Source organism: Scyliorhinus canicula, chromosome 31 (genome assembly GCF_902713615.1).
Source record: "Scyliorhinus canicula chromosome 31, sScyCan1.1, whole genome shotgun sequence".
NCBI classification, from domain to species: Eukaryota; Metazoa; Chordata; class Chondrichthyes; order Carcharhiniformes; family Scyliorhinidae; genus Scyliorhinus; species Scyliorhinus canicula.
The window spans coordinates 11,596,205-11,612,004 of NC_052176.1; the positions used below are offsets into that span (position 1 = coordinate 11,596,205).

General features: G+C 53.1%; 5 protein-coding genes across 6 annotated transcripts in view; 1 reads left to right on the top strand and 4 right to left on the bottom strand.

Annotated features, from left to right (window-relative positions):
• The window catches only part of LOC119958895 (histone H2B 1/2-like), a 177,380-nt gene extending 169,584 nt beyond the window's left edge, over positions 1–7,796 (bottom strand). Inside the window, exon 1 of one of the 2 annotated variants that reach the window (XR_005459076.1) lies at positions 6,739–7,796. The gene's annotated coding sequence lies outside the window, so the exon portion shown is untranslated. The remainder of the gene's footprint in view (positions 1–6,738) is intronic. The other variant, XM_038787409.1, reaches the window with a different exon arrangement.
• Positions 7,797–8,151: 355 nt separating this feature from the next.
• LOC119958906 (histone H2B 1.2-like) lies at positions 8,152–8,618 on the top strand. The gene has a single exon (XM_038787432.1). It carries the CDS (start codon positions 8,190–8,192, stop codon positions 8,565–8,567), a length of 378 nt encoding a protein of 125 aa, XP_038643360.1. The 5' UTR covers positions 8,152–8,189; the 3' UTR covers positions 8,568–8,618.
• A 1,454-nt stretch (positions 8,619–10,072) lies between these two features.
• Positions 10,073–10,764, bottom strand: LOC119958893 (histone H3). Its single transcript, XM_038787407.1, has one exon. It carries the CDS (start codon positions 10,530–10,532, stop codon positions 10,122–10,124), a length of 411 nt encoding a protein of 136 aa, XP_038643335.1. The 5' UTR covers positions 10,533–10,764; the 3' UTR covers positions 10,073–10,121.
• A 416-nt stretch (positions 10,765–11,180) lies between these two features.
• LOC119958913 (histone H4) lies at positions 11,181–11,697 on the bottom strand. Its single transcript, XM_038787439.1, has one exon. It carries the CDS (start codon positions 11,518–11,520, stop codon positions 11,209–11,211), a length of 312 nt encoding a protein of 103 aa, XP_038643367.1. The 5' UTR covers positions 11,521–11,697; the 3' UTR covers positions 11,181–11,208.
• Positions 11,698–12,060: 363 nt separating this feature from the next.
• LOC119958874 (histone H1-like) lies at positions 12,061–13,016 on the bottom strand. The gene has a single exon (XM_038787389.1). It carries the CDS (start codon positions 12,966–12,968, stop codon positions 12,291–12,293), a length of 678 nt encoding a protein of 225 aa, XP_038643317.1. The 5' UTR covers positions 12,969–13,016; the 3' UTR covers positions 12,061–12,290.
• Between the last annotated feature and the right edge of the window lie 2,784 nt (positions 13,017–15,800).

Here is a 15,800-nt window from a genome sequence, read left to right on the forward strand (position 1 = left end):
ATGAGAAATCGACCCCTGTAGGGCAGCACTCGGAGCAGTCCTGTCCAGCGTCCCAGGCGAGCGGTGACCATGGTATCCAGCTCCTGCCAGTTCGCCGGCCAGGCTTCCTCTGCCCGGTCCCAGGCGAGCGGTGACCATGGTATCCAGCTCCTGCCAGTTCGCCGGCCAGGCTTCCTCTGCCCGGTCCCAGGCGGGCGGTGACCATGGTCTCCAGCTCCTGCCAGTTCGCCGGCCAGGCTTCCTCTGCCCGGTCCCAGGCGGGCGGTGACCATGGTATCCAGCTCCTGCCAGTTCGCCGGCCAGGCTTCCTCTGCCCGGTCCCAGGCGGGCGGTGACCATGGTATCCAGCTCCTGCCAGTTCGCCGGCCAGGTCCCAGGCGGGCGGTGACCATGGTCTCCAGCTCCTGCCAGTTCGCCGGCCAGGCTTCCTCTGCCCGGTCCCAGGCGAGCGGTGACCATGGTATCCAGCTCCTGCCAGTTCGCCGGCCAGGCTTCCTCTGCCCGGTCCCAGGCGAGGCGGTGACCATGGTCTCCAGCTCCTGCCAGTTCGCCGGCCAGGCTTCCTCTGCCCGGTCCCAGGCGGGCGGTGACCATGGTATCCAGCTCCTGCCAGTTCACCGGCCAGGCTTCCTCTGCCCGGTCCCAGGCGAGCGGTGACCATGGTATCCAGCTCCTGCCAGTTCGCCGGCCAGGCTTCCTCTGCCCGGTCCCAGGCGAGCGGTGACCATGGTATCCAGCTCCTGCCAGTTCACCGGCCAGGCTTCCTCTGCCCGGTCCCAGGCGAGCGGTGACCATGGTATCCAGCTCCTGCCAGTTCGCCGGCCAGGCTTCCTCTGCCGGGCAAAGATGGACTCCCAAGTAGAGAATGTTGGTTCAAGGAGAGGATGTTGGTCGAGCTCCAGCTGAAGGGCCTGAGCTCCTCTGGGAGGGGGTCCATCTGCCACGGACCGACCAGGAGTCTGGAACATTTAGCCCAAGAGACAGGAAGGCGCTCAACATACCATTCCTCTGGGAATGATGGATGTACCGGAGCAGATGGATATTATTGTAAATGGTGCGGTTTGGGACGGTGTAGGATTGGTCCATGTGGTCCAGCACAGGGCCAAGGCGCAGAGTCTTGACCTTGGCAAATATTTAGTAGTCTGTGCTGAGGAGGGAGACCGGTCACCCGTTTTTGAGTCGGCGGAGATCCCCCTTCTTGGGCAGCAGGGCAATAACGGCCCTGCGCCATGAAACGGGCATCTCCCCGGTCGCGACACATTCCCCCAGGACCCCAGCGTAGTCGCTCCCCAGGACGTCCCAGAACGCCCTGAAGAACTCCACGGTCAGCCCGTCCAGCCCTGGGGTCTTGCCCCTTGACAAGCTGTCGAGGGCACCGGTCAGCTCTTGAAGATTGATGGTATGTTCGAGCCTCCAGACGCCGTCCGGGCCGACCTGAGGCAGGTCCTCCCACAGAACTCTGCAAACGTCCTCGCTGCACGGATCCGGAGTAAAGAGGTCAGAATAAAAGTCCCTGATTAGGGTCCTGACCCCCTCCGGATCCGAGACGAGGGACCGTCGTCGCCCAGCAGTGAAGGAATCTGCTGACGGGCCCCGCGTCCTCTTTCCAGCGAGTAGAAGAAGGGGGAGCCGCAGTCCATGTCTGCCAAGAGATGGATCCACGACCTCATGTACGCGGCATGGGACCCGACAAGTTCCAGGTTCTGCAGCGTGCCCCTCTACTCGCTGTACACCAGCCCCAGGGCCGGGTCCTCATCGGGATCAGCCAGACGTGATTCCAGATGGAAGACTGCTTCAGCCAATTTGGCGATCGTGGATTTCCGCCACGCCGTTGACCCCTTCGTGTCCCTCTGACAGAAGGCGCGGACGTGAGTCTTGCCCACGTCCCACCACAGCCTCAAGGAGGGGAAGCCATCCCGCTTCTTTCTCCAGCCGGCCCAGAAACGGCGAAACGAGTCCAGGAACCGCTCGTTGTCCAGCAGCGTGTTGTTAAAGTGCAAGTACGCGGACCGTGCCTGAGCGCGGGACGGGCCGAGCCCCGCCCACACCAGGTGATGATCCGAGCACGGCACCAGCTCCAGAGATGCCGTCGGAACGCTGGGCGAGTACATCCTAGAAATGTAAAGACGATCGATTCTGGGCGCTCCGAACAGAGGGCCCACAAATGTGTACACTGCGATTCAGGATGGAGAGTTTGCCAGACGTCCACCAAGTCGAAGGACCTGACCAGGTCCCTTAACCTGACCACCGCCTACGTGCTGCGCTGGACTCTACCACAGTCCTTGTCCTGGAGGATGCAACTGGAATCCCCTCCAAGGACGATGCACTCGCCCACAGGGATGGTGCCAAGAAGAGTGGACCCTTTGTCAAAGAAAGCCGTCTGCTGCGGCCCGGCCAGGGGAGTGTATACATTCACAAAGTGAAGCACCACGTCCCTGTCGCGGATCGTTAAATGCAACAGACGGCCTGGCACTGGCTCCTTGACCCTCAAGATCCCTGTCTGAAAATGTGGAGCCAACAGGATAGCCACCCCGCCCGAACGTGGGGCCAAGTGACTCATGCAGTCTCCTTCTTGCCACTCCAGGGTCCACTTAGCTTCGTCCCCCGGAATGGCGAGGGTTTCTTGCAGGAAGCACACCCCGTACTTTCCGCCCTGGAGGACAGAGAAGCATTGGAAACGGTGATGCGTGTCCGTGCTGCCGTGGATGTTGAGGCTGGCTATGGTTACCTCCATGTCAGTTGTAGAGTGTGTCCTTCACCAATCAGCCATAACTCAGTGCTCAGAGGAAATAGAGGGTTGTGCCCCCTCCACTCCCTCAGGAACCCCGCGAGGAACAGAACAGCTTGGCGCTGCTCCCCTTGGTCTGGGTCAATCCAACCCCCAGGATCGGCCTCAGGCGGGTTCCTCACAGGCTCCCCACCTGGATTCAGAGTCCGTGGATGGCGGCGGCTCCGACCCGGCCTCCACTGTCGATGCCAGGCCCTCGGAGAGACCCGGGAACAGCTCCGGGATGGATCCTGGGTTCCTTGGCATCGTCTACATGGGCCTTGTGAGTGGGGAACCTTCCTCGCCGTCGCCCGCCCACAACCTGAAGATATCGGGGCTCTGGTGGCTGCTGCCAGCCCCCAGCGATGAACAAAAGGAGGTGACCGGGGACTAAAACTACACCGGGCGGAACGAGCACTCGGGGGGTCAGGTCTCCGCCCGCCCCCGGGCCTCCCTGGTTGGGGGACGATGGCAGCTCGGGTGCCTCAGCGGCCTTGGAGGCTGCCTTGGCCTTCTTTTTAACGGGGCTGGACGTCAGTATGATGGGAATAAACCCAGGAGATACCCGACCCCGCTCGCCTGGGGAGGGGGTAGCGAGATGCACCACCTCCTCCAACCCGGGCCGGCGGTGCGGGGGGGGCAGGCTGATCTTGCTGTGGGGCCTCCACTGCTGGAGGGTCCTCGGCAGCGTCCCCCCCGCCCCCACCCCCCCCCCTCCCCCCATCGCCCAGCCCCTGGGACTGTGGTGAGGCTGGAACAGCCTCCAGCTCGGGGCCGTACACAGGTTCCCCACCACCCTCCGGAGCCCGTGTGCTGGTCTCTCCGGGCCCCTCATGTTGTTGTGAGGCGGTGGCGGTATCCCGAGGTGAGGCTGCAGCCTCTGAGTTGGTTGGGACGGGCACGGGGTCAGTATGCGTGATGGGGCCAAGGTGTGGATGGGCCCGGTCTGACCGTCGCGCCGTCTTCCCTTTGGCCTTTTTAGGCTGCCTCTTGGCTAGCGGAGGCTCCCCCTCCCCCTGCCAGCAGCTACGGTGTTGTTAGGGGCCGGCTGCTGGGCAGACAAAGAGGTGGTACAGGAGAGGGGGGCAGTGCCAGCCACGGCCGTCCCGGAGATGGTGTTGGCGGCAGCCGTCAGGGTGGGGCAGTTCCGGCGAATATGCCCCAGCCCCCCCTTAAGCATGGCACCGCATGCCATCCGCAGACCAGATCTCTTAATGGTCCTTCCCTTGGTGGGGAACCACAAACCCTCTCCTCTGTGACCTTCTCCCGGGTAAGGCGGGTAAAAGCCTGATGCCGGAAGGAGTATACTTGACGGAGGGAAGGGTCCCGGCAGGCCGAGTGTCAGAGGTGCCACCCCGGACCTGACCTCCCCCAGGAAGTTGAGATGGGGGAGGAGGAACTCGGTGGGGAGGTAGGATGGGACATTGACACGTTCAGCGGTGGCTTCCAGCGGGTCCACCGCCATGTGTCCCACCCACTGTGAACCCCCTTTCCAGGACACGGTGGGCCGCCTGCTCGGCACGCAGGAAAAACACGGCCTTGCCATACATCGTAGAAGCAGCTACGATCAAATGTAAAATCAAAATCGCTTATTGTCACAAGTAGGCTTCAATGAAGTTACTGTGAAAAGCCCCTAGTCGCCACATTCCGGCACCTGTTCGGGAATGCTGGTACGGGAATCGAACCGTGCTGCTGGCCTCCCTTGGTCTGCTTGCAAAGCCAGCCATTTAGCCCAGTGTGCTAAACAGCCCAGTTAAGCCCAGCCAAGGGGCCGACGACCCCGGCCATCACACGAGTGCACGCCTCGATGGTCATGGTGGGATGGGCATAACATTTGACCCCAAGTTGCCGCGTTAGTAGGCGGAATGGCGAGGGGGCCGCGGAGGGTCGAGAGGCTGTTGCCCCCACACAGGTTCTTGGCCACCCTGCCCCCGGCAGAGTGGAGGATGCCCCTGGGGTCCTGGCTATGCCCACCCTTGGTATGGCACAACCATGTAACTGAAATCAGGGGACTAGGGGAAGGCACCACAACAGCAGGTGGCACAGGGCAGCAGCAGATAGTCACTGTAAGCCGGGCAGCGTTCTTCAGCCCCGGAGTGGCCTAAAGCAAAGTGGCAGCTGCCACACACCCACCACAGGGGGTGAAAAAGGGGGGCGGACTGCGCTCTTCAGCCCTGTGAGGGCCCAGGCAAAGTCCTTTGTCTTCACAGCAGCTCCAGACGGACCCACTCCCACCTCACTCAGAGGGCGGGAGGACAGAGGCAGGTGTCTCCACCCCCGGGAGGGGAACAGCACCAGGCCCAGGCAGTCCCGGTCCACCTCGGGCACCGGGATGGAGGACAGATGGCAGGGTCTTCACCCCGGGAGGGGGGCAGCACCAGGCCCAGGCGGTCCGGTCCCCCTCATTCAGAGGGGCGGGAGGACAGAGGTGCAGGTCGGATGGGAGGGCAGAGGGCAGGGTCTTCACCCCGGGATGGGGAACAGCACCAGGCCCCAGGCGGTCCTGGTCCCACCTCGGGCACCGGGATGGGAGGACAGGGGGTCGGTCTTCACCCCGGGAGGGGGAACAGCACCAGGCCCCAGGCGGTCCCACTCTCACCTCCAGCAGCAAAGCAGCAGCTCCACTCCCGCAAGTCTGAGACACTGTGTGTGTGTGGGTGCAAGTGGCCCTGCGCCCCAGGGCTCAACCAATCACCTTTGTAGCTGTGTGTTTGTCCCAATGAGATATTCAATTTGCAGCCATTGCCTGCAGCTTGTTTGTTATTACACTGCCATTCAGCCCCTCAAACTCACTTTCTGCAAACTACCATTCCACTGACTGACTTCATTTTAACACCTTTCATAGTTGAAATTGAATTTGGTTTGTACACTATTCTGGTTCACAGAGTCCGCTGGTTGATACATTTCAGAGGCATTAGACAATTGTCTTGTCTTGGACAATCACCTGGTTTGAATCACTCCCCTGATTTCCACACTCCCTGATTTACCCACACCACTGATTTACTCACTCCCCTGGTTTCCAATTTGTAATTGAATCTGATTTGAACACTCCGCTGGTTTACACAGTCAACGGAGTCTACACATTCTCCCCATGTTTCCTCTGGGTGCTCCAGTTTCTTCCCACATTCCAAAGATGTGCAGGTTATGTGGATTGGCTGTGCTAAAATTTCTTTAGTGTCCAAAAAAGGCGAGGGAAGGTTATGGGAGAGGGTGGAGGTGTGAGGATAGGGTTGAGGTGTGGGCTTCGGTACTTGGGGTGCTGGTTTAGCACAGTGGGCTAAGTATCAGGCTTGTAATGCAGAACAAGGCCAGCAGCGTGGGTTCAATTCCCGTACCGGCCTCCCCAAACAGGCGGCGGAATATGGCGACTGGAGCTTTTCACAGTAAATTCATTGAAGCCTACTTGTGACAATAAGCTATTATTATTAGTATGCTATTTCCAAGGGCCGTTGCAGACTCGATGGGCTGAATGGCTGCCTTCTGCACTGCAGATTCTATGAAATCTATGAATTTAGCTCCAGTTGAAAGTTTCTCCAGTCTCCACTTGAATAGTTAACATCCAGTTCTGAGCAGCTTGCAGCACTTTCTCTGTAACGTGCACCATGACATACTGCCAAACCTGGATTTTAAAATATTTCTTCAGTAACTGCATGTTTACCAATAATAATTATTATAATATGTCATTGCTTAGGTCTCTTCTTGTAGCATGAGACCTGGTCTCATCCTGACGTCTGAAACTGCCTTTACCATTCTGATTAAGTTATAAATGTTCTTATCTGTAAGATATGTACTACATCAATGACATTAGATCAGTTATTCATGGTAAATGAAGGAAAATGGATGAACTGAATCAGTAGTATTTTACAGAGCAGTACTTTTAAACTGCTTTATACCTGCAACCCATTTTAACCAACCAGCCATCCTTTGGGACCCACACCAGCTGACCACCACGACCCAATATGTTCTCTTACCTTTAATGCAGCAGATGAGCTTGCTTGGTCCTTATGCTCTCACTTCAATCAGGTTCAGATGTGGAGAGGGCAGCGCGTGTATCAGGTGCAGAGTTCAGCTGGTTCCTTTGTGCTGTCTTCATCCTTTTGAGGATGAAAATCCAAACCGTTAACATGTAGATCCTTGTGATGTGTAATAGCAACAGAATGCTTGTTTTACTCAGCACTGGATACTCCTCGTAGACGCGACGCCAGAATTCTGAAAGCCTCATGGGGTTGTGGCGTATTTATTATGTGCTGTCACAGGTGAGGTGCAGAAGCTCAGTTTGTACATTTGGAGTCAGCTGTCAGTTAGTAATTGAGTCCGGTGTCTCGAACTCAAAGGCAGTTTTCACCAACCAATTCTCTCTCAAAATCTGAAACTTCTCCTCTGGAAAAAAGCGATAAAAACTGTTGATCAGCGCAGCCAGTCTATCGACAGTTCCTTTACTAACTATTTCCTTTGATATGTCTTTACAGCGTGGGGAACATGTAGGAGGTTTGGCTTTCTACTCGCAGTTGCCTAACATTCAATTACTTTTGGAAAGCATCAATTTCTTCACAGTGCCAAAAGCAATCCTCCTCCTTTCCTTGCAATTTGAGGTTCAGTGTGTTTAGAATTGAAAAGATGTCTGCAAGGTAAGACAGAGAGAGCATCCACGTTTCATCTCCAAATAAATCAGCCGGAAGGGATCCTGATTTGCATTGGCACAATTTATAAAGACATACCTTCAAATATCCCCTTTATTCTGCTGTGTTCCTGATTTCAGCTCCTTCTGAATGGGTTGTTGAGCAGAGGCCGTGGAGCTGACACCAGCTCTGCTTTGTGTTGCTGTCACTCCCCTGGGCGACTCTCCCACAGATTTAGTTGTGAGATCCGGGCCTGTTTGTGTCTCTGACCCTCTCTTCTTTATTACAAAACCATCCATTTTCAATTCTTCCCAGCTGCCAGCTACAAAATGGAGGATCTGCTCTCCAGCGCCGCTTCAACCTGGTGTTGCTTCAAAGAAGCTGCCCCTGGACAGCCCGGTGACGTCAGGAAGAGGCGGTCCGGACGCTGTGTGCCTGCGCCTGCGCACTGCCTGATCGGGCTGAGTGGGCACGCATGCGCGGGACAGCCCCTGGAGAGTGACGTGTTATTACCAGCAGAGAGAATGTGCTGCTGCCGGCAGAGGGAGGCCCAGAGTCAGAGCAATGTGACAATTCGGGGCAATCTGATTGGCCACAGAGTTTGTGGATGGGAGGGGCAGTTGCTGTAATTGGCTGCCTGAACGAACCAATCAGATCCACATAAACGTCACAGCATTCTAAATTCACCAATGGTGACTTGGTTTCTCTCCCATCCTTCATTAACATAGTTCACTGAGTTAGTCTATAAAAGGGCAGTTATCTGGCAGTTCTCAGTTATTGTGTGTCTGCAGTTTGCTGTCACTATGGTTGATGACAAAAAAGCTCCAGCTCCCAAGAAGGGCGCTAAGAAAACCCAGAAGAAGATCCCAGTAAAGGGCGGCAAGAAGCGGCGAAGGTCGAGGAAGGAGAGTTACTCCATCTACATCTACAAAGTGATGAAGCAGGTTCACCCCGACACCGGCATCTCCTCCAAGGCCATGAGCATCATGAACTCGTTCGTCAGCGATATTTTCGAGCGTATCGCGGGTGAGGCTTCCCGCCTGGCCCATTACAACAAGCGCAGCACCATCAGCTCCCGGGAGATCCAGACCGCCGTGCGCCTGCTGCTGCCCGGGGAACTGGCCAAGCACGCCGTGTCGGAAGGGACAAAGGCGGTCACCAAGTACACCAGCTCCAAGTAAAACTGTTCTCAAACTCGTTCAACACCCAACGGCTCTTTTAAGAGCCACCCACAATTTCTGGAAAGCAGCCAAACCATCATACTTTAAACTATTATTAGTTTATTTCTATTAGGAATAGCCAAATCCGTTCAAATAGGGTTTGACAAGAACATAACATTCTGGGTGATGTCCAGTTATCGCCCGGGCGACCTTCGTGTCTAAGTCCCATCATTTAGTGACCGCTCGGTGACACTGTGTCTTTGGTTTCTGACTTGTTCACATTCGGTATCTGTCGCGATTTTTGGAGAGAGAATAGATCTCCAAAACCTCCCTTTCAATTTGTGTTCGGGATTCGAAAAAATCTCCCTTCCGATTTATGTCGAGAGCACATTAGTGCTGTGGGAGAACTACATTTCAATACTGACACTAGCTCCAAACTGCTGACTCCACTTTTAGCACTAAAGTAGTCTACAATATGGATCTTTTTCATAATATTTGCAGCTGGCTATAAATTAAACATTCTGTCTGCGGCTGATAGCGTTTTAAACAGCAGCTAGATTAAACTCGATTCGAATCCAAGTTGTAAAAATCTGTGGGAACAGTTTCGGATCTAAATGCCCCTTCTGCAAATCCGAAACTTTTCCACGGGTACTCACAGACATGCTGAGTTTCTCCAGCATTTTCTCTTTAATTCACATTTGCAGCATCCGCATTATTTGCTTTAATTTGTTTTGGGTTCGTCAGTTACAAAGAAATCCCAAATCCGAAACTGACAGATAAAGGGAAACTGTAGACTCGTCAAAGAGAGAGAATCCAACAATCTCATACTCAAATTTCAATGAGTTAGACACAGTTTTAAGGTCCCTGTTAAATTTTCTCTGTTTTATATTTTCGCGCTCTTTTATGCTTTGAAATAAATATTCAGTTGGAATCTGAACATTTTGCGCCCAAACTTTCCGCCCTCAGCACCGTGGATCCTCTTGATTGGTGCTTCAAACAGATATCTGATTGGTCACTTTCAGAGCCACTCACTTTATCTGAAAAAGGGTGAGCTGTTCTCAATCCGCTTAGTGCCGTGTTTGTGAGAATTTCCCTGAGGCTTCAGGCTGGAATGAGTATCCCGTGTTGTTGGTATTTACCGGAGGGCGGCTGTTATTAGCGTGCTGGCTTTCTAGCGTGCTGGCTTTCTGAAACTGACCGTTTATGTGCAATGGGTCAGCGGGGTTTCAGAATTCATTCCCGCTCTCATTACAAAATCAGTGCGACTAACCAGAGGTCGCCACTCTTTTATTTGTCAGTTTAGCGGCCTTTAACCAGCAGTGGGACCGGGACGACTCTAATAGTCTAAAATCTCTGTCAGAGCCACCACTCCGTAAAAAAATGACCTGTTGTCCATTCACTTAACTCAGGTATGTGAGAATGTCACTGCAGCTTAGGAATGCAATGAGACACTGCCGATGCTTATATTCGAAATTACCGCATCTCAACTGAGGGATTGGGTGTTGAAGCTCTTTTTCTGACAGATGTAGTGGCTCTTAAAAGAGCCTTTGTTGTTATTATTGGTGAAGCCGGGTTTTAGGCGCGTTCCCCGCGGATGCGGCGGGCCAGCTGGATGTCTTTGGGCATGATGGTGACTCGCTTGGCGTGGATGGCGCACAGGTTGGTGTCCTCAAAGAGCCCCACCAGGTAAGCCTCGCTGGCCTCCTGCAGGGCCATGACGGCGGAGCTCTGGAAGCGCAGGTCTGTCTTGAAGTCCTGAGCGATCTCTCGCACCAGGCGCTGGAAGGGCAGTTTGCGGATCAGCAGCTCGGTGGATTTCTGGTAGCGGCGGATCTCCCTCAGAGCCACAGTGCCGGGTCTGTAGCGATGAGGCTTCTTCACTCCGCCCGTGGCTGGAGCGCTCTTGCGGGCCGCTTTGGTAGCCAGCTGTTTGCGAGGAGCTTTGCCTCCAGTCGATTTGCGCGCTGTCTGCTTGGTCCTGGCCATGATGTGAAACTGGGTGAAAGGCAGAGGCTGAGAATGCTGGCGCCGCTCTCTCACTGCCTATTTAAGGCATTATAGTGACCGCCCTCTTCTCCTCATTGGATGCAGCCCGATCCCGTGGACAAGTTTGAAAAGAGCGATGGGCGGCAAGGATATCAGGGCCCTGATTGGTGGACCTGCAACTGACAAACCATCAATTTCAAAAAGCCCGCCAATTTCACAGGGACAGGGAACGGATATTTGAGAAAACTAAAAAAAAATCAATCTCGAGTTGTGAATATCAAAAACATCTCAATGATTCCTGCTCCCATTTTTGTCCCGGATTCGACTCACCCGAGGTTAGATGAATAAAACCGAGCAGGCACAGAATTCCCGCTGTCATTACAATGTCCGTGTTCACTATGTGCGGTTACAGGGCTGACTGCGGAGAAAGGTTGTTTCAGACTGTACAGCAAATCTATGTCGCCTTCTAATGAGAAAACAAATGAATGATAGGAAAGGATTTCCTGCTATAACGCCACCCGTCTTAACAGGAAATCGAGGTTTCCAGGGTCTGACTCGCTAAACCAGCTCCATGGGTTATTCTGCTGCAATTCTGAGGTCAGTGCTCTCAATGTGAGGGTTTGGGCGGCTCTGAAAAGAGCCTTTGGGTTTTGTTAAAATAGTCAAATGGAGTTTCTCAGCCGCCGAATCCATAGAGAGTGCGGCCCTGGCGTTTGAGAGCGTAAACCACATCCATGGCGGTGACCGTCTTGCGCTTGGCGTGTTCAGTGTAGGTGACGGCGTCCCTGATCACATTCTCCAGGAAAACCTTCAGCACCCCGCGAGTCTCCTCATAGATCAAACCCGAGATGCGCTTGACCCCGCCACGGCGAGCCAGGCGGCGGATTGCTGGTTTGGTGATGCCCTGGATGTTATCACGAAGCACTTTGCGGTGCCGCTTTGCTCCGCCTTTGCCCAGTCCTTTGCCTCCTTTCCCTCTGCCAGACATGATGCTTCTTCAGTCAAATCGCTGCTGAATGAGAGACGAGCTGCTGCACTTTCCTTTATTATACAGCCCGCCCCGACCTGACTGAGAAAGAGAGAGAGGCGGGGAGCAGACTGAGTGACAGACAGAGCAGTGAAATGTCTTTGACCATCCAGCTCCGCCTCCTGCCTGCTCCAACCCACATTTTATATTCCAAACAGAAGTGAAAAGAACGCGCTGAACACGTACAAACTGCAACATCACATAGCAGCTAGTTAGAAACGCGGATCTATTAGATCCAGGCATGTCAGTAATATTCCCGCCTCAGTCCACTCCTTTCTAGAACCAGCCGACCTATCTGCTCCCATTTCAACCCCAGCTCCGATTCCATCCCCACACAACTCCTCTCCCAGACGTGTTGGGAATCTTACTAACATCCCTTCCAGCTGATATAAAGTGTTTGAGTTGTGAGGCGGGATTTCTCCGCCGTGTTAAGTATTTTACAGACTCTTCCCATGAATCTGTGAATAATGAAACTAATACAAACTGTGACTGTTCCCCGGTTAGGAAGAGGCAGCAACTTCCCTGTGTTTTAGTGCAGAGTGGGGGGAGAAGCCCGGTGCAGAGCATGTCAGCGAGTGAGCGGCAATACTGGATTGACATTTCTATCTGAAATCTGCTCCCAGCACCGGGACAGGGATTCATTGGTCGGGGGATCAGCTCTTTCCGGAGAGATGTGGGTGGCTCTGAGAAGAGCCTTTGGGTTCAGAGGTTTACAATTTGCTCGCGTTCTTTCACTTCTTTGCTGGTTTCTTAGCCTTTGCTGATTTCACTTTGGGCTTGACCCTCGATTGGATCTGCTTTTTTCCGCCCTTGATCTTTTTCACAGGAGAACTTTTCTTCGGGGCTGCTTTCTTCGCGCTCTTTTTGGGAGCTGCCGCCTTCTTGGCTGCGGGTTTCTTGGGAGATTTCTTGGCTGCGGGTTTCTTGGCTGCTGCTTTCCTGGGAGATTTCTTGGTTGCGGGTTTCTTGAGAGTTTTCTTGGCTGCGGGTTTCTTGGGTGCTGCTTTCTTGGGAGATTTCTTGGCTGCTGCTTTCTTCACTAAAGGTTTCTTGCCTGCTCCGGTCTTTATCACTTTCCCCCCGGCTGTCTTCTTAACGATCTTGAAGGAGCCGGAGGCGCCCGTGCCCTTGACCTGAGCCAAGCTGCCGTTGTCCACACTCCTCTTGACACTTTGCTTAATCTGGGACCCCCGTTTATCCACATCGACCCCTTTGCTCCACAGCTGCTTCTTTATGGCCTGTAAGGAAACCCCCTTGCGATCGCCGCTATCCGCCACAATCTTGTGGATCAGCTCGGCCAGCCCGGGACCTTCTGGTTTCTTCCGGAGAACCGCCTTCTTCTGCTTCTTGACAGCCTTGACTGGGGCGGCGGCTGGAGGAGCCGTTTCGGCGGCTGCACTTTCGCTCATGTCCGGGACTCGGCACAAATTCTCTCCGTCAATGTGAAGTGGCTGAGAAATGAAGCCTCTGGTGGCGGCACTGAGCAACTTAAAGGCAGCGAGCGGACGGGGCGGAGACAACCTGCTCTCAGCTCCAGGCTGCTGCTGCTGCATCTGTGTTTTTCTCTGGTCCCAAACTCTCCAATTCCACTCAAATTCCAGCTCCACAGTGTCCCAGGATAAATCCTTCCTGTCTCTCACACTCTAATGTTTGCTGCAGGAAAGGTTTCACGCGATTTGAATGCTCCATTTCGGATTTAAACCCGTTTTACTGATGCACTGTTCGCGCTCTCTCACCCGATCGCTCTCATTTTCCCAACCTTTCCGCAGAAATCTGGAAAGCAGCATCTAAACTGCCCTGAAATCCAACTTGGGAAAGTAGGAGGGGATCAGGGGGATTGATTGAATGAACAATATTTCCATTTTGTCCCAGAGGGATTGGGAGATCTGCTGATCAGAGCGGACACACAAACACAGTTGGTTTCTCCTGTTTGGCCCGCCCCTTTCACTCTCTCTTCCACAATATTCACATCCACACACAAGGTTTGGAAATTACATTTCCCAGGGCAGAATTCTCCCTCTTCTCAACATTTGTTTCCAAATCGGTGCCTTAATTGTAGATTTTCACCTCACTTACTGATCAACTGAGTTTTCTGCTCCCTATCTTCTGTTTCCCTAAATACCCGGCAGCAGCAAGTCATATTTTTAAATCTAAACTCATTGATGACACGTTTTACTTGAATGTGGAAATACAATTGATCTCCTCTCCAACAGTGGAGATTTTCCTGATTGATGTCATCCTCCTGCACTGCCGGTAACACTGAACCCCAAACTCAACAAGCAGGGACAGACAGTTAAAGAATAGTCCCACCCCCTCTGAGAGTGGAGATTTTCACAGTGACACACAGATTCTGACCATTCTGATCCGAACAGCAAATTTAAAAAATAAAGATGGACTCAAAGAGGGAACGTGTAAACCAGGAGAACGTGTAAACTAGTGGGGAGTGTAAACCAGGGACAATAATAAATGAGGGGAGTGTGTTCACCAGAGAAATGTGTAAAATCAGTGGAAGATGCATAATCAAAGACATTCTCCCCGTGTGTGGGTTCCCCCGGGTGCTCAGACTTCCTCCCACAGGCCAAGCATAGAACAGAGAACAGTACACCACAGAACAAGCCCTTCGGCCCTCGATGTTGTGCCGAACAATGATCACCCTACTCAACCCCACGTATAAACCCGTAACCCAACTCCTTCTGCCCTGCAATAATTCTCGAGTTCTATGGAAAATGAAGTCAGTCGGTGAATTGTTAGTTTGCAGAAAGTATGAGTTTGAGGGGCTGAATGGCAGTGTAATAACAAACAAGCTGCAGGCAATGGCTGCAAATTGAATATCTCATTGGGACAAACACACAGCTACAAAGGTGATTGGTTGAGCCCTGGGGCGCAGGGCCACTTGCACCCACACACACACTGTCCCCCCAACACGGGCTCTATCGGAGGTTTTGCTCCAAATGTGATGACAGTGAAATGGGGAATATTCCCATTGATTCTCAATGCGGAATTGCTGCGCAGATCTGCGCATGCCCGGGGTAGCCCCGCCCCCTGCCTGTCGTCACTGAGATTACGCGCGCATGCGCAGCCCCGCCCTCACACACACTCCATTTGCTCAGTGAGTGGAGACGCTTTGTTCAAACTGAGTGAAATGTCAGGGCCCAGGTCAGCGAGGAAACAGCGTTCTCATTGCAGCAGCCCATCCATTTGGGAGTGTGAGCAAAGAGGCTCAGAGATCATTACTGACTCGGGGGGAGTTCAGGGAGAATCGGGGGCTGTTTGCAAGAGGCGCAGCGGGAGCCCCATCTTGTTCCGGGACTTGGAGTGAGCGGGGGGAAGGGAGAGCTCTTTCTGGGCCTGGCTTATTGTCTGATTCTGGGGCAGGATTTGGACAGTATTTTCTATTTTTACTAATTATCAGTTGAAAGAATTGTTTAATTTATCATTGGCCTCATCTGACCCTGATTTACAAGAATTTTTTTTTCTTCCCAACGTTCATCAGATGAAGAGATGAGTTCCAAGATGATGATACCTCAGCAACATGAATGTGCAGCCGTCTCCTTCTAACTGACAGTAAGTACAATATTAATCCAACATTGCAGAGACACAGACACAACATCAGCTCCACCGTCACAGGGAACAGAAGCAGCCACACTTACATTGAGCTCAAGTCCCAGATAAACATGTCCTATCCAACAGTGACACACAAGAGGGCAGGTGGGATAACTTTCCACAATTCACCCCTAGTCCATGAACTTTTTGCAGACAGTGCAGAAAGAGGCCATTTGGCCCATCGAGTCTTCACCAACCCACTTAAGCCCACACTTCCACCCTATCCCTGTAACCCAATAACCCCACCTAACCTTTTTTGCTCACTAAGGGCAATTTATCATGGCCAATCCACCTGACCTTCATGACTTTGGACTGTGGGAGGAAAGCGGAGCACCCGGAGGAAACCCACGCAAACACGGGGAGAACGTGCAGACTCCACACAGACAGTGTCCCAGTGGGTAATCCAACCTGGGACCCTGGCGCTGTGAAGCCACAGTGCTATCCACTTGTGCTACCTTGCTGCCCTATCATGGAACGTCGAATCAACTTGTTTTGATAACAGCTTTTCATCTGTAAATTAATCAGGAAAGTATTAATTAGGCTATAGATTGAGCAATCAACGTGGAAGTATCCATTTGCACTTTTTTGAAACTTTGTTGGGCTAAAATGTATCAGAAGCACTTTAATCTCACAAGTTG